General features: G+C 49.2%; 1 protein-coding gene across 1 annotated transcript in view; it reads left to right on the forward strand.

Annotated features, from left to right (window-relative positions):
* Nucleotides 1-26501, forward strand: part of CENPF (centromere protein F) — a 476866-nt gene that overhangs the window by 308856 nt on the left and 141509 nt on the right. The window contains exon 15 of the mRNA XM_086927898.1: nt 2694-2870. Within this exon, the coding sequence (XP_086784024.1) occupies nt 2694-2870 (177 nt within the window). The remainder of the gene's footprint in view (nt 1-2693; nt 2871-26501) is intronic.

The following is a 26501-nucleotide window of genomic DNA, read 5'->3' on the forward strand; positions in this document are numbered from 1 at the left end:
TAGGTTGCCCCCTCCTCCGAAGCCACGGTAGGAGGAGAGACAAAACCAGTGTCTGGAGAGGTTTCCAGGCCACTGGCTTCCCCAAGGTCTCCTGCCCAGTCCTCTTGAGACTGACACTCCCTGGTCAGAGGGTCCTCAGACCCCTCCCAATCCCCCTCCTCACCCATCTCCTGAAACTCAGGGTCGTAATTCAATGGGGCCGGTTCGTAGAAGTGGATATCCCCAAACGGCGTCTGATGCGGCGCCCAGTGGCGCCGCTCCAACGTCGGAACCGGAGCAAAGGAGGTATCGGGGGCGGCGCCGCCCGAGAACGGCGCCGGAGGTGACACCTGATGGACCGACGCCGGGGGGGTCGTAAGGTCCACTGGTGACGATCCAGAGCCCCAGGAAGGTCCAGTGGAGTCCCGCGCCGGGGCCGCTGGTCCTTGCGGCGCCGGGTTCAAAGGCGCCGGCAGTGTCGGGATCGTGGGGACCTGCGGCGTCGGGGCCGAAGCACCCGACGGCGTCGGGCTGAAGCCCCCGACCCGCTAGGGCCACCAGACGGGTCCACTGGGCCCGAATGCGCCGCGGAGCCCGTCGGAGGAGAAAGGGACCTCATGGCCATGAGGAAGCGCTCAATCTCCTCCGGCGTCGTGTCCTGCCCAGGGACCGGAGGGTGTGGGGCGGGACGAGACGCCCGCGACTCCGAAGGAGCCGCGTGGGCGGTGTCACCCAAACCCCCGGCCGCATCGCGCGAGCTTCGGGGGGAGTCAGAAGAGCGATGACGCCTCTTCGACTTCTTGTGCTTCTTACCTGACGACGACTTCGACCCGGAGGAGTGGTGCCGACTCCCGGAGCTGTGGTGGCTCCGTCCCGGCGACCTGTCCCTCGATCTCTTGTGGGACCGGGACCTCACGCGGCGCGGGGCCGACTGCCGGAGTTTGGGGCGCCTGCGGGACCGCTCCCGCCTGGCTTTCGAAGATAGGGCCCGGCAGTCGGAGCAGGCCTTGTCGTCGCGGTCGATGCCTAAACAGGTCAAACACAGGTGGTGGGGGTCCGTGACCGACATCGTGCGGTCGCACTCCTCACAGTGTTTAAATCCGGGCATCCCTAAGGCACTGATCGGAGTCGTTAGAATGATCAAAAAAAGATCAAAAAGTTAGTCAAAAAATGACTTTGGGTAACTGCTCTTTCCAGATCTGCGCTGGCTGGCGCGGAAAAAAGAACTAACTAACTAACTAATGTCTCTTACAGATATATCGTTACACAAGTATTAACTTGTGCGACAGTCCTTTAAAATACAGGCCCCATGATGCATTGCACTAGTAATTAAATACAATCTTCGGAATTTTAGCAGATATAGTTCGTTTTAGTATCACAATTCCTTATTAAGTATTGCAGTTCTTTTAAAGTATATCATTCTTTTTAGTGCAAGCTTCATTTACCAGTGGGTTTATTTTCTCACGTGTCACATGAATATTTTATTTGCATGGTGCTGTCATTCCATATTAGCCTGTTATTAACGCCTCCACTCCGGCACAATCAGAATGAGAGGTATCACGCTCGCTGAATCCCTTCTTCCGACCAAAATATATATATTTAGGGTGATTTGCCCAGAATCACAGGATGTTGAGCTTCGTTGCCGAGACTCGAACCCGGTTCCCTAGATTTGACTGCTCCAACCATAAGGCTACATCCTCTCCCCTAGTAATTTCTGAAGACTCAAATGGTATTCTCGGCAAAAGTTTTGACTCCCTTCCACACTGGGAGTCCATACATTTTCCAGCCTCCTTTGCTTCCTTTCGCTCAGAATCAGAGGTTGCATTTCTCTGCTTTTGCATTGGTTGTACCAAGAACCATTGAGTGGACAATCAACTTTTTGTGTCGTTCTCCGGAGTGAAGAAAGGGAAAGCTGTGCAGAAGAGTACCATGTTGATGTGGGTTGTCCTGCATTAAGATCTGCTATGCTTTGGCCAGGAAGCAGCCTCTGAAAGGCCTGAGAACCATTCCACAGAGCTAAATCTGCTACCACTTTCGCACGTGGAATGCCTGTCCATGACATCTGCCAGGCTGCGAAATGTCCCTCTCTGTATACTTTCATGAAGAACTACAGCCTTGACAGCCAGGTCTGGCGAGGAGGACTGTTGCCTGCTCCATCTGTCAAGGCTTTCAAAGTTACTGCTTTGGTATCTATTCTGAGATTAGGAATCTGCGGTTATTAGTGTCCATCAAAAGAACAATTTACTTCCCCTTCAGTATTGGTCTATCTGGTGGAAACTCTAAGATCAGATTCCTTACTTCACTCCCTCCTCCCTGTTCCTTGGAGTAGACTCTTTTTAACATGTAAAATGTTCCCAAGTTGTTATTGAGCACACTGGTACCAACCGTTGTTCACGCTCTGCATCTTAGTGAATGGGAAACCAGAAAACAAGAAAGTGACATCAGCGTGCAAATGAGTGTGTGTTAAATGAGCTTCTGCTCCATCACTTTTAGGGTGGTGTGGAGTCAGCATGGAGCTACACAATACCACCTAGCAGTGTGCTGCAACACTGCTGTGCCTAAAGATTTCTGAATTTACACGTGAGGAATCTGCGTTTAGATAAAATAGCCACCAGAAAAAGTATTTCCAAAGTTAAGTAACCTATTCTCACTAGGCAAATATATTTTTTGTATTGCTTATGGCCTTAAAATATTTGGTTTTATACATTTTGTAGGTTCAACTTGATCTAGTTAGTTCTGAGAAAGCGGAATTGAAAAAGAGTTTTGAAAGTTCTCAAACGGAATATAAACAGCAGATTGAGAAACTGGAGCAAGAAATCATGGAATATCGGATGAGAATTCAAAAGGCTAATGCAGATCAGGAGGTCCTCCTTCAACAGCTACAAAAGCAGGTAACATGCTCTGTCTATTTCCCTAAAAACATTGATGATGTCACAGCTGGATTGTATTATCTGCATTTTGTGACCAATTTTTAAGGCCTACTTTAGATGACCACAGGACTTTCCAGTTGATGATTTATTAAGCTACTCTAACGATTACTTCTGAGGTGCAGTATTCTGTAGAATGTATGGTAATTCTTGATCTAGACATGTTTACTTTTTGAAATACTTAAGTGTTTCTAAATATAATTAGCCTATGTATTTAAACTATTGCATATTATTGGCTTTACATATGCCACGTATACCAAATACGCTTAATGATGTAGTCATTTCCTAATAATTTGAAACAACAACATGACTTAGAGAATTCATTACGTAAGTGTTTCTCAGTCTTAAGTGAGCTATACTCTATAAAGTGTCACTGAATCTTTTACTTCTGTTTTGGTTACCCATGTGTTTTCAGCTTATTGCAAGGTACTAGACATGTAACTGTATGGATTTTTTGATGATATTCATCAATCAACTACTTGAATTCTAAGGCACATGATCACCATCATGCACTCTTCACCTCTGTCACACAGCCCACTAAAAATGTTATTATTTAATTTCTTCTATCTCTCCGTAAGTGCTGACATACTACGCAACGCGTTCTAACTTGGTTCTGAACTCGCGGTCTTTTCACAAATGTTATGCGCTTTGTTTTACTCGCTCACGGTGACCATTTGACTAATTTCCTTTCTCCGATGACAATCAACCTATCTGGCTTTGCTCAGCTTTCAGCATTTACTGTAGTTTTGGTTCGTTTTTCATTTCCTTCACGATCGGTGATATTGGGACTAGCACGTTCCTGGGCACTTTTCTGTTTTACGCTATGCTCACCATTCATTATCACTCATAAGACACATTCATGATTACAAGAGTTGTACATTTAATTTGTTACTCGGTGGATCATACTTAGATTGTATCATTATCATTTTTTAGGATTCCCCTGACGAAGGACCATGTGTCCGAAATGCATTGGGATATGATGTCATTATGTACACAATGAATTTGGATTTACAAAATGAAATGGAACTTCGTGGATTTTGATGAGAGATTCATGTGAATTAAACATGAGGAACATGAAAACAAATTTGGTTTAATCTTTTGCGATATTTGGAACACTTTTTATAGAAACCTGCTTGTTTCATCACGGTTGTGCTCAGAGAGCTGGCATCTACCCTAGGTGTTACTAACCACAAGTTTGATTTCCACACCTTCTCTGTCAGGGGGTGATATCTTTGAAGCACACCACAACTAGCTCACCTTAATTTCACTGAGGAGTGCGTGACCCACATCCCAATATTATTTAATTTGTCACATCTTTTAATTTTGATTACTGTAGTTTTCTTTGTTCCATTTTTAGGGTTTTACAATATCACTAAGTAATCAAGTCTAACAGAAAGCATTCCCCTAGGAAGGACAAGCCTAACAAATAGTTTATCTTTAAATTGACTGTCTGCATGGAGATGTTGGTCAACCTTTATATATCTTAGACAGTAAATACAGCAAGGGTATTGCTAAATATTCTACATAAAGGTCTCTTCTTTAACTGTGACCATTCCCAATGATTCCGATTCATCTTGTATTGTTTTCAATTAATGTAATATCTTCACTGTAGTGTTGGTATTTTTTGTAGCCAGTTGTGTTCAAAATGTTGTCTTGAAACTTCATTATATGTAGTCGGCATTTTCTAACTATCACTAAATCAACATTTGTTCACTGCTTTGATTATGATCTTATTTTGTCAAAGTTTAGAACGATTGAATTTTCCAGTTTTGTCAGTTAGATCAATAGGATTTATTTTGTGATTTTTTTTTTCTTCTTCTTCTCTCTATTTATAGTTTTCTTCCTTTTCTTTAGTGTAGGCTATAAATAACAAGTCCATTGTATTATCGGGTCTAGGCGTAATTCAAGCACTGTCGTGCATGGAGCTATTATCCAGGGAATCAGTTTTTGTGAAAGTGTTTACCAGATAAACATCTGTGAGTCTTTGCGTAATAATTTTGTACTGATATGTATACCTGTATGTGGCATGATTTTAAGATGATTCTTTAAAAGGTATGTAGTTTTGGTTTGTGTGCAAGTTGAAACAAATGCATTTTGATTTCATATCGTTTATTTGTCAGCATTAGTTTAGACACTGGATGTTGTATCCAGTCGTACACAACTGTCTACCACTTTAGCCCTGTCCTCCAGACCAGGAGAATACTCCTGATCTGACTGATGGTGCAGTAGCAAGGCGGTTCCGCTCCCGCACTGCCAAACTCATAAGATCCCTCTCATTTTATTGGTACATTCCATTGGTGCTTCAGTTGAGGCTACCAATCATCTGTGCTAGATTGCTTGCTGTAGTTGCACTGGTCCCATGAATCAAGCTAAGGATGCCAGCTTAATTTTTAGTTTCCAGTTTCAACTTCCTTTACATTTAAAAAGCATTTTAGTGCTATCCGCTTTGCTTTTTTTTTTTTTAAATGTATTTGCACTTTATTAAACTGTCAATATTACATTTTCTAAGCGACTACTGACCCCCTGATTATCTCCAGGGGTTCTATGGACCACAGATTCTTTTTTTTCTTCAAAAATCTTTATATTGTTTTTAAACAAAGTAAGAAAAGCATAAAATAAACATAGCACCAAGCAGAAAAAAGAGATCACAAGGCAAAAATACATTTCACATTAACTCAATCGAAAGATCTTTCAGATGGCACATCTGGGTCGAATGATTGAGTAAGATGTGGTAGGAATAGATTTTTCGCCGCAGTCTTTCCAGGCTGTATGTGTGCCTTATTCCCAATCTTCGTGTGATGGGGTGGGTTCCACATCAAAATGCGCCCAGATCTTTTCCGACTTGCGTGGGCAACCCCTCCATCGATATATTGGCTTCTCGTTTATCATGCACCAACCTAGTTCCTGCCACAATTTCCTCACTGTTGGGATCCTCCCTGCCCCCACAGCCATGCAGTATTCTGCTTAGCAACAACAAGGCCTAATGACAGTCAGATCTTGGCGTATTTTGGTGGTGGTTCCTCTCCTCAGATATATAAAAGCATTTCTTTGCTATTTCAAGGGGAGGGCGAAAGTCCTCCATCGTAACCTCCCCTTGATTCTTTGTAGTTCAGTCCAGAAGGCTTGGATCACCGGGCATGCCCATACAGTAGGGAAGAAGTTCCCTCCACTCCCACAGCCTCAAAGACAATGATCTGTTGGGGCGCGTCCCATGGCTATAAGTGCCATGTGTGAATAGTAAGAGCAGTGTAAAATGCGTAGGAAAATCAATCAGACGCCTGTATGTATGGCTACTTTGTGGAAGGTCCCCAGTGCCGCCTCCCATTCTCCGCCATTACAGTCTCAAATATAACCCTCCCATTTAGATGTGAGTGACGTGAGAGTGTTGGCAGTGTCATTCCTTAGAACTTTGTAAAAGAGGGAGACATTTTCTTTCGGCAATGGTTCAGTTAGGATTCTATTTTCTGCTCCTGTTAGCCCACACATCCCCCAACAAGGATATCCCTAGAAGGTTCCATGCTTTGAAGCCCTGAACATTATGCACCTGAGAGAGTGCATCACTATGCCATAGTGGGGCCAAGACAGTGAGCTACTGTGGGCGTCTGGGGAAATACATTTCTGGCCTTAAGTATGTTGTAGAGTATGGCCTGATACCTCTCAGATCCCATAGAAAGCCTTTCTAGTCTAAAAGCCGGATCGCTCCAGGGAGCGAATACCCAATCAAGATGCGATGTCCAATAGTAGTTCTTTATGTCAGGGAGACTGATGCCTCCATCGCATACGCCACGCATCAGCTTGGAGAAGGCAATCCGTGGTGGAGTTGCGTTCCCCAAGAGCGAACGGAGGAGGGTTTCGGTGGTCCGGAGGAATTTATCCGGTACATGGTGAGTGATGTTTTGTAAGGCGTAGACCATTCGGGGAGTTTGATGATATCCCTCAGAAGCTTGTGGATATCTGGGACTAACCATTGTGTTTTGATGGAGTATCTTAGTATTGTGCAAATGTGTCTGCTATGCCCTCAGGGTCGCAAATAACATTATGTTCCGTAATGACTTGTGGCATCGATTCCCCCCCCTTTCGATCCCTTCTTTCGAGCCATGAGAGTAGTTTCCCCGTTTTATTACCCACTTCATATATGCATCATTGAGTCAGAGTATATGAGCTTTTCGCCCTGTCTTCCATTATGTCTCTGTACTCTTTTTGATTTAGATGAAGGGTGTGTAGGTGGTCTTTATTTGAGTAATTCCCTCCCACCCCTCTAAAGTCCACATTTTGTTCTCCAGCGCAAGTGATTTTTGCTTCTGTCGTTGTGCCATTGTTGGTGAATATGCTGTGCCTCGTATGACAGGCCTCTCAGAGTGTTTGGTAGGAGGCGACTAATGCCTCATTAGTTTCAAAATAGGCCGTTGTGGCCTGATTCAGCTCCTCAGTGAACTTGGTGTCCCGGAGATGACAGGCATTGATACGTCGTTGACCGCGAGATGTATTAGCACGTCCAATCACACCGGGAAGTGATCTGAAATTCCCCTGGCCAGGTGTCGTACCTCAGCCACCTTGGCCAGTTGAATAACTTGAGTGACTATATAGTCTAGTCTGTCACTGTTATGAGCCCCGGACAGGAAGGTGTATTGACAGTCTGTCTGGTGTTGTGTACGCCAGGTGTCAGCTAGGCCGAGGACAGTGACAAAGTTGGATAGCGTAGGGGCCCCGTGGTTCTAGTGGGCTTGGGAGTACCTGTCTAGGTCACGTGAAAGTAGCACATTGAAGTCTCCCCAAGGAGTGAGACCCCTTGTGGTAGCTGATGCAGCACCTCGCTCAACCCCGGGAGTGTAAGGTGATGGAGCCATGGAGGAACATAGATGGAATCCCTTCCCAGGTGCCCGTTTGTGCAACGTAATTTCCTTGTGGGTCAACCCAGGCCGAGTGAAGGGGATGGAATTCCTAATTCGGATGCCCAACCCTCGGGAGTCAGTCGTGTATCCAGAGTGTGCCACCATTGTATAACGTTCCCTAGTCATTGCCCTTCATGTGTTACCTCGTAGGTGTGTTTCTTGGAATAGGACAACATTGGGGGCGTGTTTTTACAGATACATTTATGGACCATAGTTCGTTTGATCTTGTTGCTGAGACCGTTCACATTCCATGGAGAAGTGTGGCTCACGGTGTATAGCAGGCAGACCCGGAAGCTGAGGTCAGACCCGGGACCAGGGTTCAATACCCGACGCGGCAGGGTCTTGAGCTCGAATGTCCACGGACTCGATAATTCTCGCTTCGGTGCCTGCTCTAATCATGGGTTCTCACTCTGCAACTCTGGGCATTAAGCTTGCTTAATCTCCACAACGGCCCCCTTGCGGCGGGATGCCTGGCTTTCACCTTGGGGATGCCCTGTAGGGGCTATCTCACAGGGAAAAGCCAGGACGGGTTCCCAAGGCAAGCGCCGGGAAACCTCCGGGTAGCTGTGCGCTCAATAAATGCAATAATAATAATAATAATAATAATAATAATGATAGAATCGATAAACGGGATCTGGTGCTAGGTGGTACTGAGCACATCATAGCTAGGAACACCCCCACAACCCTGCTACCCTGCCGGTGGAAACATGTTAGTTAATTAACAATGGGGGTGGAAGTCCGCCACCAGGACAAATTCTCGACTCTCTGCTGTCTCGAAGGACTGAATATCGGGGGGTATGGATATGGTAGAGGATATCCCCTGCCATTCCAACGTCATCTTATCTGTTCCTCTGTATGCATATCAGTGTCCTCCCTGAATATTGCCACTCTTAAACCATCACACTTGGCTATTGTGGAGAAGCCTCAGGAATTGTAAGCGGCCGAGGTTCCTGTCTATTTCCGACCCGGGTCAGGGGCCTGGTGACGCTGTTGTCCGTGTCATCTCGGGACGGACGACCCCCGCATTATCAGTCCCCCTATCTGTGCGCTTAGGGAGCGAAACTTGGTGCCTCTTTAAATCTCCTGTTGTGTGCCAGCCCTCCTGGTACTCCATGGCCAATTCAGGGGAGTCGAAAAAACCCATCTTTCCCTCCGCTATGAGTCTGGCTGGGTAGAGCTTCATATACTTGATTTCGCACCTTCGCAGCTCTCGTTTCACTTCAATAAAACTCCTCCGCATTTGTTGGACTTCCCTCTAATTTTAGATCTGGAGTGCACCTGGCCACCTGCAGGTTTACGTCTCTGTCTCCGTGGTTAAAGATGCGGGCCACAATGGTGGGGGGGGCATGCCTGATCCGGGCGGTCGCAAACACCCTGTGTGCTCTTTCGACCGAGAAAAACTTTGAGAGGCCTCTCGGTTGGAGCACATTGGTAATGAACTGTTCTATGAAGATATCAGTGCAAGGCTCAGCCACTTTTTCAGGAATACCAACCAGGCACACATATTGCCCCAAGATCTATCTTCCATGTCCGCCAGACAGGCCTGCATGGTGCGCTGTCTTTCAGTAGGGAGGCTACCTGTTTCTGCAGCTTTGTTGTGGTCTCGCCGATGTCTGCGACAGTTTGTCGTGTGTCGCAGAGCTTGTCTTTTTCCTTATTGAGTTCTACCCACATTAAGGTCATTTCAGCTACCACTGAGTCGAGTTTGGGCTCTAGGGGGCTTTTTATTACTCTGTATGGCCGCCACGATTTCTCTGAGTGATGGCTCCTGGGCCTCTTCCTCTGGCTTCTGCGAGCTCAGTTTGGCCCCATTATGTGCACGGGTGGTGGGTGGACATAGCTCTCCATTTTACTCTGCTGTGACTTTTTTCCCTCCTTGCTCACTGTCATGGTTGCTGAGTTTGACTCTGGGTCCACTCCAATGTCCGTTTGTGACTGAAACCACTCCGTCACCCTTCGCACCTCTGCTTGCAGGGACGGGGACCCAAGGAGCGAGGCAGGCAGGTGCAGCGCCCCATGTCTCTACCTGTGGGTCCCTATCACGCTGCCTGTTTGTGCGGACGCCCATCAAGTAGGCCCCAGACCGTATGCGTAATTAGCAGGGATTCCGTGAGCCCAGCTATGCTGGAGATGATGTTGTTTTGCCTTGAAGTTGCAAGTTGGTCTTCGGCCTCGATACGGCCAGGATGCGGGGAGACACCCAGGAGAAATGCCAAGGGGATGCCGGGTGTTTGTCCAGACCCTCTTGAGTACCCCAACCCCCCAGCCCTCATTAATCGTCAGCTTAAGTCCGCCCTGGCTCTGGGTGTGTCAAACGATCAGGGTGGGACACCTGTCATAGTATGTGTCCCAGCCTCAATCAGGACTTTATCCGTGGGTCGGCTCACCTCCGTGGCTTATGCGCTCACTTCGTGGCTCCACGGGTCGGGCACCAGGAATGTCGCACTGCCCTTTTGCCGACTATATGGGCGGAACACTGTGACCAGCAAGCCGCTACTCTTCAGGCGATGGCGGTGTGCCCACTCTCCCCCCACAACAAGGACACAGCCATGGGCCGTCTGCCTGGCCCAGGACTCAACTCCTCTCAGGCCACCATTGAATGGCAAGCCATTCCATCTCCAGGTATTTGCCGTCACACGGTGGCACACAACTGCAACGTCTTTCTCTGATCAAGGGCCAGGTGTAAGTTGCGGGTGGGGTCAGTAACCCTGTCCTTCTGTGGTAAATAAATATTTACCGTCGGAATTTCTATGCGGTAAAGTTCAATAAATAAGAGGCAGAGTCCATGGTATCTGAGTTATAAGGGTTTTATTCCATAAAATGGAATGGTTCGAACCATGGTATCATGTTCCTTTCACCGCTAAGGTTCAGGAAGGGATAGACAATACTTTATTAACAGAGTACAATATATATAGTCAATGCATATAGTGGTGATGTATACAGAAGGCGTAACAGCTGAGAGAAACGAGATAAGAACACATGTGCATAACAGAAGGCGTGCACGAGGGCGTACACAGAGGTGTGTGCTAGAAACGTCACATGAAAGTGTCACAAGTGGGTGGATACATAGAGGAATCTTGCAATGTCAGCAGAAATCTGTAGCAAGGATGCGCGCGCAGCGGCATGACGTGTGACTGACGTGAGGCTGGAGGGTGCAGGGGACTTGACATTTAGCACTAGAGGAAGAGACAGAAGTCTGGCATGTCAGATCGACTCGTTCCTAAATCATATCTGATATCTTGTGTTTGGGGAACTATATTATCTAGAAGGAAAGGTCTCTTGGGCAGAGGCTACTCTATACTGACTATTAATGCGTGCACATGTGACTACGTGTCTGCGTGTAATGCGAGGGGCCATGGGCCTACCATGGTAACGGGAGCAATGAATTACTTGCATGGAGACAGAAAGGCCGGGCCCTTTGCTCTGCAGCCGGGGGATTGTTTATCTATTCTGCTAGACTGGAATGTGTTTTCGAGGAGCTGAGCTCGGCTATACTGATAACTTGAAGGCAAAATACTGTCTTTGGCAGGCAAGCAGGCCGAGCCGGGCACCGCTCGCCACGCAGGGAGTAGGACAGAGGTCAGGGATGTATCCCACGTTGCAGTTTTCAGGAGGCAGAGAGCAGAAAGGGCTCGATGGCAGAAATCAGGGCCTAGCTCTGCAGGGCTACGAAAACGTGAAAGTGCACCATGAAAAGACGGTGGCAAAGCATACTTAGGAACTGAATTATCAATCCATTCATGGTGGATCTGAAAGAGGACATGTTAACGTTGGACGCAAATGTATTTGCGTCTTCATAGCTGGTTGAGGAGGGAAGTTACATGCACTTTAAGCACGTACATGGAGACGGTGGGGTACACGTTAGGGGACATTACTTGACCATAAAAATTCAAATTACCTCATTCCCTCCTTGTCCCCTACGGACCCTTCATGATATATCGATCTTCATTAATCCATCTATCTGTTCATATAACATCATTTGCTCATCTTTTCTCAGGCGGGATGTAGAGCGTGAACTTGAACGGGGAATGCAGGCTGTGGCACACAAGCCACATATCGCGGGCCCATATTGAATGCAGAGACAACAACTGAATACTATGGCCAATATAATCCCTAGGAAAGAAAGTAGCTTCCATCCCCAGGCTGTTATCATACTCCAGAACCAACCGGACCAAGTCCAGGTGCCTGGATTCTGATGAATCTGATTAGCGATCTTATGAAGACGGGATATGGCTCTATATACTGACGGTGCATTTTCTGGAATGAAAACACAGCAACTCGATCCGATGACTCTACAAGCCCCGCCCCTATCGGCCAGGATGACGTCAAGGACGAGACGATTCTGAAGAACAACAAGTCTTATAGCAGACTGTTCCTCCGTTAGGTTACCTAGGGCGGAAGTAGTTTCATTCACTACTGCTTCAAAGGTTCTGGTCAATTTTCGTATCAATTTACTATTTGAGACAGGTCCTAAAAAGAAAAAGAATCCTCTATTGAAATCTGTATATTGTTCCCATGCTGTTTCAGTCTGATCGACAATTGGGAGTTCTCTCTTGTGTCTAGTATGTATAAGCTGAGGATTTCTATGGGAATCAGGAGGAGCTAGAAAAACAGGGGGCAGTAGGAATGCAATGTAACAAGTACCATCCCAATCTAGAGGTAAACGTATGTATGCGGTATGACCACAAATGAAATAGGAATGACGGGAAGCTTTGAATGTGGACTTGCCCTTATCACTGAATTCGATCACAGTAGTACATTCACTATGACCTAAGTGTATTGAACCATTCTTTCTGACACATAATTCGCCTTTAACGGGTAACACTGACATAGAGGGCAAGTCTGGTTCGGTTTCAGACTGGACATTCAGAATCATGAGGTTAAGTGTATAATTACCTAATCCATGTACTTCGTTTTCTAGATCGGTCCCTGTCCTTTGTGGGAGACCCTCCTTGTCTGGGAAACATGCTTGATGCATGACTGTGTTCAGATTTACCCATACCCAATTGCCTTAGTAAACTATGGAATCAGTGTCTACAGAATTAATTAAGCTGAACCAGGCACCACAGGAACCATTATGCGTAAACGGATACGGGAAGAGGGGCAGAGCTCCTTTGTATTTCTGATAGGGAGGGAGTCGGCCACATATCCAACAATTTGTAGCATTGCTGGTCTGATGGGAATGGTGTAACATACTGATGAATGTATTGTTGCGCAGCGCAAGTCTATAAGACAATTCGTGTGGAGGCAGTTCACTGAACGTGTGCTCTGCAGTGTTATTAAGAGTAGAGTATGCAATAGGAAAAAACATATGCAATAATACACTTATGCCAATAACCATAAGACTCAGAAAAAACATAATCAATAACGTGATGATGAAATAGCTCCGGAGAGATTTACAATGTTTCTGTTTCTTGATCTGTTTCTGTCTATCTCTCTCTCTATTGGGGTCTAACTTGTACATGTCAGGAACCTGTCTAACCGCTTCACCTAGGGGAGGACTTAAACAATTAAACTGTCTGACTTACTAGACCTCAATTTTGTTTTGTACTCCTGAGACGGAGTTTTCTCTAACAGGGGGAGTTTAAAGTCACTGGAATCTGGGCAGTCCTTAGAGGGGGAGGAAGAGTCTGGCAACAGTCCGTGAAACTTTTTTATATGGCTTGTGTGGAGCCAGCCCTTCCTCCCTTCCAACTTCACTGCGGTCCTCGTAGTTAGTAGCACCAACTTTGGCTGCTTCCATCTGGGCTCCAGCGGGCTTTTCCTGTCGAAATTCCGGACGATGACAGTGTCCCCTGTACGGACGTCGTGTTGTTTTACTTGGGTGTTGTCCGGAAAAGCTGCGGCAACCTGTGAACGACAAGATTGTAGTGCAGACATCAAGGAGGCAAGGTAATCTGTCAACATGTTACTATCAACATCGGTTATTTTCCTCGGCAAAGGCGTCCCCCACATATTCGGTGGCCTACCAAAGACCACCTCATACGGGGATAGCCCTGTTCTAGAGTATGCGACCATTCTCATATAAAACAATGCAACTGGCAAGGCGACTATCCAGTCTACCCCTTTCTCGGCACAAATCTTAGCAAGACGTGTTTTCAGTGTCTGATTGTGTCTCTCTACGAGACCTGCTGCCTCGGGATGTCGGACGCAGTGGAACTTCCACTGATATCCTAGCAGGAGTGATACCTGCTTCATTAGCTCGGACGAGAATGGCTGACCGTTATCTGAGTACACGACACGAGGCAAACCGTACCGTGGGAAGAATTCACGAACCAACTGTTTGGCAGTGGTCGGAGCAGTGTAATCTGGGACTTGATATGCTTCTGTCCAACGGGAAAGTGCACATACAACTACGAGAACATATTTGAATCCTCGACATCGTTCCATCTGGATATGGGGGGCGTGGCTTGAGCGCCGAGGGAAATGGCGGCGTGAGCCCGGAGCTCCGCGCCTCTTCCCCACAGGAATCCTGACTAAGGGGCCGTAGGGCCCGTGTGTGCCCCGGCGCCGATTGATAGCCCGGCGGTGACGGCTCGGGAGAGATCTGGGCAGCCGGCGACATCGTAGAGCCGAGAACGGCCGCCGATCACGGCGGCCCCTAGAGCAGAGGGGAGAACGGCGCCGAGCAAGATGGCTGCCACGGCGGAGCCCTGAAGGGCGGCGGACTGCCAGAGGAACGCACTGCCGGCGCACATTGAGGAGGCGCGATCGCCGGCAGCGACGGACCCCACACGGCGGGGATTGATCCTCAGCGCCCGACTGGGATGTGCGGCGGTTTCGGAAGTGGGCGGAGCGGGCGAGGCCTCCTGGCGGCCCCCTAGCCGAGAAGACGAGAACCGGAGCTCCGACCCGGCCCCAGGCACCGGCCGACCCAACAGGTGAGCGGGGGCCGCCCTGAGAGGGGGTCCGTGGGAGACGGTGCACGCATCTGCGCATCCTGGGCCCCCCTCACCCCAACAGCAGTGGCCCGTGCAGCATATGGGGGCATAAGGAAGGATCCCGAGGGGCAGTGAAAGGCCTTTGGCGTCCGGCCTACCAAGCCACCCCAGGGGGGAGTGAACGATACCCCACAGCACCCGGGGGCCGAACTACACGACGGACGCTCACTCTGGGGCGCAGTAGGCGAGCAGCGAGGCCCCGCAGAGCATAGGGGCGGACCACGTGGCCGAGGCCCAGGGACAGCAAGCAGGCGAGGAAAGCGAGAGCGGCGAGGCCGGCCACGATGGGGAAGCCGAGGACCAAGGTGGAGGAGGCGGCAACGTCGGAAGCAGTAGAGGGGGGCCCTGCTGAGCAGACGGACCTGCAGCGATTGCAGGACCGGATACTGGACGCCATAACGGCCACCAGAGATGCGCTCCACAACGACATAGCGCAGGTGGCGTCGGGGCTGGGCCTCCTCCGGGCGGACCACGACAAACTGAAAGACAGGGTCAAGGAGGCTGAAGTGGTGCTCGAGGTCATGGCACCGGCTCACAAGGCGATGGAGAGTAAGCTGACGGAGGCCCTGGACCGCATAAGCACCCTGGAAAGGCGAGCGGAGGACGCGGAAAATAGAAACCGACGCAGCAACGTGCGGATCGTAGGTGTGCCGGAGACGGAGGGGACTGGGGACATGATTGCCTACATGGAGGAATGGCTGAAGTCGGTGGTGGCGCCGGAAGGTCTTTCGCCATTCTTCACTCTGGAGCGGGCCCACAGGGTCCCCTCAGGACCGCCCAAGCCCGGGCTACCGCCCAGACCGATCATAGCCAAGTTGCTACACCACAAAGACAGAGATCTGCTCCTGCGGAGGGCTCGGGAGGATGGCCCCTTCCAGATTGCGAACAGTAGAGTTACACTCTTTCCGGACTTCACCTTCGAAACGCAGAAACAACGAGCATCCTTCCTCACGATCAAGAGGGAATTGCGAAATGAAGGGATTCCCTACTCCTTGCTTTTCCCAGCCAGGCTACGAGTGGTAGTGGACGACAAGGCGATCTTCTTCGCGACTTCAGCGGAAGCCTGGGACTGGTGGGAGACATACAAGGCCGGGACTGACGGCGCCAGGATGAGAGAAGAGCGAGAAAAAGAGCGGGAACGCTCGCCCAAACGGCTGCGGAAATCGAAGAGACTATGGAAAAGGGGGCGAGGGAAGCTGGGCCCATCGGCCTCTCAGACTGAAGCGGAACGACAGGCGGCGCTGCTGGAGGTGGAGAAGCTCGGTCGAGCAGAAGGTCCCGGATCTAGGGGGGCCACGGACTCGGACACTCATGTATCGGCCTCTGGCTCGGAGTCGGACCTATCGGGGATTCACCGCACGGAGGGACCGCTGGTGACGCCGCAGACGGCGGACGAGATCCTCAATATATGAACTACTGTCGATGCAGAGTGGGTAATGTTTGGGGGGCTGTAAGGGGGGACCATTGCCTATGCACATAGTAGGGGCCGGGGCACACGGCGGGGCTCAGGGCAGAGGGACCATGAGGTACTGGGGAGGGAGTGTGGAGATGGGCGGCGCGGCCACCCTCTGGACAAGGCCGTGCTCCGTAGGCCCTTAAGGCACCCACAGCTACGGCTGTGTAGTTGAGACCTGGGTCATCAGGTACGGGAGTTTGGATGGGGACTGGTATTTCGATATTGAGGCCTGTTCTGGGGGAGGGGGGGGGGATCCACAGTTGGGGATTGTTTGTTTGTTTTGATGTTGTTGACCCTGGGTGTACCATGGGTAGGACTATTGGGGAGTTTTGTTTTCTTTAGAGGGGGCACCATCACCGCCGACGGGCTGGACCTGGAGGGAGTGTTTCGACCGGATTACTGGGATAATGGCTAATGTAAATGGTTTGACTTGTATTACCTGGAATGTCCGGGGCCTACACACTATGCAACGCAGACACAAAATACATGCTTATTTAGTACGGAGGGGAGTACACATCGCAATGCTGCAGGAGACGCATCTCACACGGCAGGAGGGGGAGGCCCTACAGAGGAGATGGCGGGGACAGGTTTATCACACCAGCTATTCGGCCTATGCGCGAGGAGTGCTCATATGGGTTAGGGCGGGCACGCCTTTCCAACTCACACGTCAATGGGTGGACCAGGAAGGGAGATATGTGGTGGTGGAGGGGAAGCTTGATGGTAGAGATATAGTATTAGCTAGCATTTATGCCCCAAACACGGACCAACTGGCTTTCCTCGCAACACTGTCAGGGACGCTGGCCCACTCCCTTGCAGGCCCGGTCCTGCTGGGGGGTGACTTTAACTCCATTGCCGACCCCTTGCTGGACAGGTCTCACCCCCCCCTTCGTGACTCCCCGGTTTACAGGCTCTCTAGAGGTAGGAGGGACTGGCAGGAGAGCTGGGAACTTATAGACGTCTGGAGAGGGCAACACCCGACTGACCGGGATTACTCATTCTTCTCCGGGCTCCATGACTTGCATGTCCGTTTGGATACCATACTTTGCTCCCGGGAGGTGCTACCATGCGTCACTGGCTCAGAGTACCTTTCGAGAACAATCTCAGACCATAACCCGCTCCTGATCCGGCTGGCGTGGGTGGCGGAGAAGCCCAGGGTTCCGCTCTGGAAACTGCGGCCTGAGACTCTGGAGGACCCCCTCTTCGGGGAGGCCCTAGCGGACGGAGTGAACTTGTATTTCGCGGAGAACGAGGGGACGGCGACTTCAAGGGCGACGGAGTGGGACGCCTTCAAGGTAGTGGTGAGGGGTATCTGTATTAGGGATTATGTGGGCGTGAGGAAGGTACTGCTGGGCGATTTGGCTAAGGCGGATGCTGGACTGAGGGAGGCGGAGAGGGGCCGGCCCGGACGCCCGGAACTCCAAGAATCTCTCTGTTTGGCCAGGGAGACGGTAGCCGTCGAAGTGGAGAGGCTCCGAGCCTTCGACTACAAGCGCTATGTGTTACGCTCCCATGTTGACGGCGATAAAGCGGGCACCCTCCTAGCGTGGCTCTCGAACCCCTCCAGACGATGCGCTCCCATACTCCAGCTACGGGATATGACGGGCGTGGTACAACAAACTCAACTGGGCATAGTCAACAGCTTCCAGAAATATTACGAGGGCCTGTACAAGAGTGCCCCGGGAGACAGGACGGGACTGGTGGAACCCTTCCTGGCTGATCTACCCCTACACCGGATAGAGGCTGAGCAAGCGAAGGACTTGGGGTCGGACATTGACGTGGGTGAGATACGATCAGCGGTGCGGCGCATGGCGAGGAACAAATCGCCGGGGATAGACGGACTCCCCATAGAGTTCTATAACAAATATCTGGACATACTGGCACCGCGACTCCTGACTGTCTATAAGGAGGCCAAGGCGACGGGACGGTTACCGCAGTCGATGAGGGAGGCATTAGTGGTCCCACTGCTGAAGCCCGGCAGGGAGAGTGGTGACCCTGCGTCCTATAGACCGCTCTCTATGCTCACCGCAGACTATAAAATCCTGAGTTCCATACTAGCGGCCAGGCTCCTGCCTCACATGGCAGGACTTGTGCACGACGACCAAAACGGTTTTATACCGAAACGCAACACCACGATCAATATCAGAAGGCTCATCCGAATCATGGACGGGCTGCACGAGGGGGCAGGGACGGAACTGGTCCTCTCGGTTGATATTGAAAAGGCCTTCGACAGCCTCGAGTGGGACTACCTCTATGCTGTCATGGAGCGCTTTGGTCTGGGGGCTGGTTATATTCACTGGACGAAGGTCCTTTACGCTGAAGCGATTGCGAGGGTAGGGGTGGGACCGGCGGTGTCCCTCCGATACCCGGTGGAGCGGGGCACTCGTCAGGGCTGCTCCCTATCACCGCTCCTTTTTGCACTGGCTATTGAGCCGCTGGCGGCTGCGGCCCGAACGGGGCGACACACCCGCGGAGTGCGGGCCCGTGACGGACAACATTTCATCTCGCTATATGCCGATGATTTACTACTGTTCCTCTGCGACGGGGGTGAGGACTTGCAGAGAGCGGAAGCTCTACTGGAGAGCTTCGGAGAGATGTCGGGCCTGCAGGTTAACTGGCCCAAGACAAGCTTGTTCCCGATACTGGAGGGCACTGCCCAGCCGCAACACCAGTCGGAGGCGACCTGGAACCCTACCTGCATGAAATACCTGGGGGTCCATATCTACCATAAGCCGGAAGACTTGCTTGAGGGCAACCTAGGACGATGCGTGCGCGGACTGAAGGGCTGTATGTCCTTCTGGTCCACATTACCACTATCAGTAGCGGGCCGGATTTCCCTACTAAAGATGGTTGCCCTACCGAGATTACTGTACTATTTCCGGACGCTCCCAATCTGGATACCTGGCTCCTTCTTTAAGCTCCTTAAATCTCAAATCACTACGTTCATTTGGGGAGCAGGACGGTGCAGAGTAGCGCTGGCCACGCTCTCTCGCCCGAAAGATGAGGGGGGTTTGGCAGTGCCAGACTTTGAGCTCTATTACCTGGCGGCCCAACTGCAAGTCTTCACGCAGGAGGTAGCGAGGGTATTTCGGGGCCCAGAGGACGAAAGCTCGCGGGGGACGCCCAGGCACGTCCTAGCGTACATAACCCTCCAACAGCGGCTGGACAGTCGGGACTTGTCGCTGGAGCAGCGCACGTACCGTCAATGCTGGAACCGGACCCAGAAAAGAGCGGGCGCCCAGCGCCCATACGCGCCTGAGATACCACTGGCCATGCTGACGGCCCTACCACATGGCGGCGACTGGTCGCAACTACAGGAGTGGGAGGAAGCGGGAATACAGGTAGTTGGGGACCTCTTTGAAAGTGGCGCACTGCTCCCGTTCCAGGAGCTAATAGACCGAGAGGGGGATTTCTGCTGCATGCAGCAGTAACCAGGGCGATGCACGCCCACTGGGGCACGGGACTTGAGGAACCCGAGACGGCAGCGGCGTGCCAGTACACCATGATGGCGGCGGGCACGATCAAGGCGGTTACATGCCTATATAATCGAATGATTAGGGAGAATATCCCTCCTCTCACATCCCTAAAAACCAAATGGGAGGCGGATCTGCATAGGGACATACCGGACACGACGTGGGCACAACTTGTCCGTAGGGCTCGCAACAGCACGAGAAACGCCAGGTTCCAGCTGATCCACTACTATGTATTGCATAGGGCGTACATGACCCCAGGTAGAATCAGGCGGTATTTTGGCGATGATACGGCAACCTGCCCCCGGTGCCCGGAGGAGGGGGCTGAGTTAGTGCACATGCTATGGGCATGCCCGGCCCTACGGGATTATTGGCAGGAAGTAGGGGAGGTGCTGAATGAGGTGACTGAAAGATCGATAAAGTACGGACCTGCGGAATGTCTGTTGCACTGGTTTCCCCATACCCCCAAAAATAAGCTCACGAGTAAGTTCATCGACATGGGACTGATGGTGGCTAAGAGGGAGATCACTAAGAACTGGAAGGCTAGGATGGGGCCTACTCCACGAAGATGGCGGCAGGAGTTTCTAAAATGGGCTACGGCTGACAGCACACATAGATACCAACTTGCGCGCAGGACCCCTAGCCAGGCAGCAGCTGACACTGCGACCGCATGGGAAGTAATGGTGCAGGCACTCAGAGATAGCGAAGCTGACGCAGAGGAGGAGACTCCCGGGGTAGAGGGGACGGAGGAGGCGAGCTGAGGCCCTAGGAACAGCAGGAATGTAGGGAGGATGAAGCTAGTAGCCCAGGAACGGTAACAGCGTGGCCTTAGGCGGGTGGTGGTGTGCGGGATGGGATGGGGGGGGGGGGGAGTTTTTGGGTTAGCGCAGGGAAGGGGAGTTGGGGATTAGCGCGTAGTTTAGTAGGGCCATAAAAGTAGACATACACTTAATCCGGACACTAACCACTCCTCTGTACTGAACGTCGGGCATGGATGAGCAGAGGCTTCAACGCCGCCCAGCCCCCGGGTTGTGGGCCGGACGGCTGTGTACTGATTGAAAAGATGTATTATATATCTGCTGACCCTTTTTGATGCTACTTATATGTGTGTATTGGCCTGTACAGGTATGACTACAATAAAAATTATTTTAAAAAAAAAAAATCGTTCCATCTGGATATAATCCATTTGGAGGACTTCAAAAGGGTGATCGGGAGGATGAAATCCACCTTGCTCTACAGGAATGCTTTTGCCTGGGTTGAACTGACAACAGATCATGCAAGTACGCACTTTCTGTTTTGCTGCTGCTCGTAAATGTTTATTGTACCAGAGATTCTGTAAACTGTCTAACATGGCTTTTTCTCCTAAGTGTGCTGGACTGTGTGCGGTGTTAATCATAACTTGAACCATAGAGTCGGGGAGAAACCATGTGGCTTTTCCCTTCGTCATCCATCCCTGGTCTGTCTGGATCCCTCCTAGTTCAGTCCATTTCTTTATTTCGTCTGGAGTAGCATGTGTCTGTATGTCAATTACATCTAGTGCGGGATCCTTAATTGTCATGCAATGTGTAGGTGTCGGAACTATTGTCTTTGTCATATCAGCTGCATGTGTGTGAGTCAGAGCTGTGTGTTTCGCGGTTCGATCGGCCAGGTCGTTACCCTGGGAAATAATATCTGTAACTTTAGTATGTGCTTTGCACTTCATGATAGCTATGGCTGATGGCAAATGTATTGCTTCTAACAATGCTTGAATGAGGGGACCATGCTGGATCTTGGCTCCGTGAGAGGTCAAGAAACCTCTTTCTTGCCAGAGTACACCGAAGTCGTGTACGACTCCAAATGCATAACGTGAATCTGTGTATATGTTAACGTTCCTGTTCTTGGCTACTATACAGGCTCGAGTCAGAGCAATGAGCTCTGCAGCTTGAGCAGATAGTGTATCAATACGGTGTGTTTCTTTGACTTCAGTTTCAGTGGTCACTGCATATGCGGCCACTAATTCTCCTGTGCTTGTTCTCATACATGAACCATCCACGTAAAGTGTCAGGTCTGGGTTAGTCAGTGCAACATCTGTCAAGTCTCGTCGGGGCTTTGTTACCGCATTAATGATCTCTATACAGTCATGTGGAGCTGGATCTGTTGTGTTCGAGGGTAACAATGTGGCAGGATTGAGTATATTGCAGCGTCTGATTTCTATGTGGGGCTGGAACAATGTCAATTCATAACCTGTCAGTCGTGCTATAGTCAAGTGTTGAGTCTGTGTTCTGTTTAAAAGAACTTCCACAGAGTGTGGAACTTGTACTGTCAATTGGTGTCCTAACACTATGGAATCACTTTGTCGGATTGCTAGGGCTGTCGCTGCAACTGATTTTAAGCACGCAGGCAAAGCCTGGGCTACTGGGTCTAATGTACTCGAAAAATAAGCACACGGCTTATGTGAACCTGCTTGGTCTTGTGTGAGGACAGATAATGCTGTGCCATCACGTTCTGTAACGAAAAGTGTAAAAGGTTTGCTGTAACATGGTGTTGCTAAAACTGGTGCTTGACATAATGCTTTCTTTAATTCATCAAAAGCCTGTGTGTGTTCCTGAGTCCAAGGGAGGACAGTCGAAGTCGCTGCCTCCTGTGTTGTCAACTGTATAAGTGGCTTGGCTAGAAATGCGTACTGGGGAATCCATTGTCTGCAGTAAGAGGTGAGGCCAATGAAGGCCCGCACTTCCTTTTGTGTCTTGGGTTGCGGTAAGTGTGCAATTAACTGAATGCGGTCAGGTGTTAGCTGTCTCCCCCTCTTGGACAGCAAGTGCCCAAGGTACACCACTTGCTGAACACAGAATTGTAGCTTTGAAGGGGACATCTTGTGTCCCTTGTCAGCCAGAAAATACAAAACTGTCAGTGATGCTTGCACACATTCTGGTTCACTCCGGGCGGTGATCAACAGATCATCGACGTACTGGAGTAGGGCAGTGTTAACTGGCATGTGAATACTGTCAAGTTGTCTTTTCAAAGCTTGGCTGTAGATGCTGGGGCTTTCTGTGAATCCTTGAGGTGCGCGTGCAAATTTGAAGCTACGGCCATTTAAACAGAATCCAAAAAGATATTGGCTTTCCGGATCAATGGGGACACTAAAGAAGGCGTTCTTGAGATCAATTACAGTAAAGAACGTCGCCTCTGAATCAATAGCAGTCAATAATGATGAGATGTCTGGGACCACAGGATACTGTGGTACGATGCATTTATTTAATTCTCGTAAATCAATCACCAACCGATAAACTGGAGGTGCATTCGGGTCAGTACGTTTAAGAATCGGGATGATAGGGGAATTACAGACATTTGAGTCGGTTTCTACAACCACTCCTTGTGCAATGAGCTCTTCAATGATTTCCAGTAAAGCCACTACAGCATCGGGTGGTAACTTGTATTGTCGGATTCGGGGTAATACAACTCCTGGCTTGAGTGTAACTCGGTATGGCGTAATGTGCATACAACCTACATCAGTTGGGCCTTGCGCCCACAAATGTTCTGGTACATTTTTCAATCTGACATCAAAATCTCGTAATACATAGTGACCCTTAAAGTCACGCAAAAACAGTCTAACTCCTTCCGGAGAACAACATATCACTGCTCCTAGAGCTTTTAGTGTCTTGATACCCAGCAAGTTTTCTGGACATGGTTTCGTGAGCAATAAGTCTGTAGTACGTGACAATGGACCAACTGCTAGGGGAACAGGTTTCGATACTTCATTAACAATAGGCTGTCCTGAAAATCCAAGGGAAACATTCTGTGAGCCTGAGAGGGGTGCCCCTGGAACCTCGTTGTGACTTATTGTTGTTCGACTTTCCCCTGTGTCAATCAAAAACTTGCTATCTTTTCCTAATACTTGACTATGTACATAAGGACCCTCTTGATCTACAGGAACTTCAATGAGAGGCAAGCCAACCTCCCTCTCTAGGCTATTTCATGAGTATCGCTGATAATCTGGGTAATCAGACTGTGCATACTGGTACATCTGCTGTGAAACTTGCTGTGTCGCGGCAATGGGCTGTGGATGTGGTACCGCTACTGTCTGTACTGTCTGTTGTGGAGCAGGCAAAGGCTGTACGTTCTGTGGAATATGTTGCTGGACCTGATGTTGGACCTGATCCTGTCTAGGCTGACGTGGTCTCTCTTTAGTTTTACCTGTTGCTATATTGTGTTTCAGAACTGTACATTCATTCACATAGTGACCTGGCTGTTTACAATAGTTGCATGTCCCTTTAACGGGAGCCGCCGTATTATTAGACTGTGTCATACCCCTTTTCTGACCATCAGCTGGAACTGACTGAGCAACTAACATTTTCATTTTCGTATCTTTCATACGTCTCTGTTCGTGATCTTGTTCTTCCCTAATTCTATTCTGGTGGTACTGTAACATTTGTAACATTTGGAAAGGCGTATTTGCTTGCCATGTGCTTTCGACTTTCAAAACACGGTTCTTAACTTGAGGCAGGGAATTCTCGACTAATTTTGATACAAAGAGGTGTGGGTATGACTCGCTACTTGTTTTCAGGCCACTGTTAATAATAAAACATTTCTCGAATCTAGAATAAAAATCACTAGTGTCTTCATCGTGTTTCTGCTTACAGGCTGAGATTGCGTCCCAGTCTTCCTTTTTAGTCGCTAACAGTCTAGGCAAAACCTGTACTAATAAACCTGGTAATGCTTTAGCTTTATCCCCAAGGCCTAACCCTGGGGTATGACCATTTTCTTCGACTTCTAATGCAGCCCAATCAATATTTTTGTCTCCCACCTCCCATTCCTTCTCCTTTAGTTTCTCGTAAATTCCTGCAGGCAACAGTACTTTTAACATTTTCATAATATCCGAATACGTGTAATCGCCCATGAGTAACATATCTTTAATTTCTCAGTGAAAACCTGCAGGGTCTTTATCATGACTGGGCACTATTTTCTTCATTTCCAATAATTCCATTTTAGTTATGGGTGTGTATACGAATACACGTTCTATTGTGTTATCGTCTTTTCTGACCGGATGTATTTCCCGTAAGGGATTCTGTCTGTCGAAGTAAAACATTTTTCTTTCTGGGGGTGGTGGAGCTGAAATAAACTGTGGTTTCAGGAAGGCACTATATTTGTGTCGATGTTCTAGAATTTCTTTAATTAAATCAGTACCTAGGCCTCTCCATCTATTCGAGAGCAGTTCTATTAATATATCCGGTAAGGGACCTGGATCAGAATGTTGGCTTTTGAACAACGTAATGAGATGCTGAATCATGTATATACCAGCTAATTTCTGTTCATCAGGGGAGAGGTTCAAAAATGTCTGTGCTACTGCATCATCATTATATGTACCAGAATTGTCAGCCCATTGTACTGCGGACCGGGCTAGTTCTTGTTCATCCATGGAATTGAGTACATGGTACCCCATTCGATCTTGAAGTATTTTATCGGTAGCCTGAAACATATGTTCAGGAGAACTCGGATTTGATATAGCAGAGAGAAAAAGTCTTTTGCTTTCTGGACGTATTGTTTTCTTAAGGGATCTTCCCTTACCTACATATGCTATCATGTCTCTAGTTGCTAATTGCGACGTTTCTGCTGTGGTCTCTGGTTGTTCTTCCTCCTCTGAGGTTTTCCCGTCATCTGACTCTAGTTGCTCTTCAGATACTCGGCGGGCATGTATTTCTATTATTTCTTTACGGATCTTTCTAACCATAGTATGTACACTGTTCTCCTTATCATGTTTACCATCCGCAATATTCTGGCTCCATCTATTCAGTCTATTCATCTCACTTTGTGGAAAACCTGCCTGATCTTGTTCTCTTATTAAACAATTAACCAAAAATCGCATTATTAAACCTTTGTTCTCAACTTTCTGACGTGACATGGCTTCAGCAACACACTCCGGTCCTTCTCCTGTTCTAATAAAATAATACAATTTGTCTAGATGTTCTGGCATTTCTGGTAGTAACATCAAATAATCTGTAACGCGTCTCAAACGTAGGGACGCTAACAACATGGGTCCTGTCGTACCAGGCACTGTGTCATATCTGCAGTCTGTAAGTTCTCTTCTAAGTTGTTCGGCCGGTGCACCTTTAGGTGTCCGAGCCATTGCTAACTCTCTCATTGTCACTCGGTGTAACGGTGGGGGTGTTTGATAACCTCCTGTAGCACCTCCTGAAGCGGAGGCTTGAGCATAACCTGGCTGTAGGGTCGGTACCTGCTGTAGCTGGGTTGGATCCTGGACCACGCCAGTCCCAAAAGGATTAGATGGATGCAGTTGTTGAATACCAGGGGGAACAACGGGAGCGGGTGCGGGTAGCGAACCTGGAGGGATCTGCTGTTGCGGACCTGGGGGCTGATGATCAGGGGGCGGGTTACCGTCAGCAGGTGGTACACGGGCAGGTACATTGGCATATGCGGGAGCTACATCATCCAAGTAGGACGAAATAAAAATGTCTGCTGCGGTCTTGTGACGTAATTTAGTCGGAACCAATGGAGCGGGCAGATCTTTTGGTATTTCCGGAGTGGCCTTAGGTAAACCCTCGGCCAAAAGAGGATACATACCATTCACAAGAGTGTTTCGTTGTCGGTCTACTTGTTCTGCTTTAACTCGTATTCCTTCTACAACTAGTTCGTTTTCTCGAGCTTTATCTGAATCTTCTCTACGTTTTTCTGCTTTTCTGAATTCTTTCTCTGTACGTCTATGCGATTCTTTACGCCACAACTCTATGGCGTCTTTCTGAGATTGTCTGGCTTTCTTTTTCCATAGCGCTTCTTCTACTCTCATGATGCAATCTGCATCCCATGTCCCTGTAACGGGCCATCTATATTTCTCGTCTAGGTTC

Source organism: Lissotriton vulgaris, chromosome 6 (assembly GCF_964263255.1).
Source record: "Lissotriton vulgaris chromosome 6, aLisVul1.2, whole genome shotgun sequence".
Lineage (NCBI taxonomy): Eukaryota > Metazoa > Chordata > Amphibia > Caudata > Salamandridae > Lissotriton > Lissotriton vulgaris.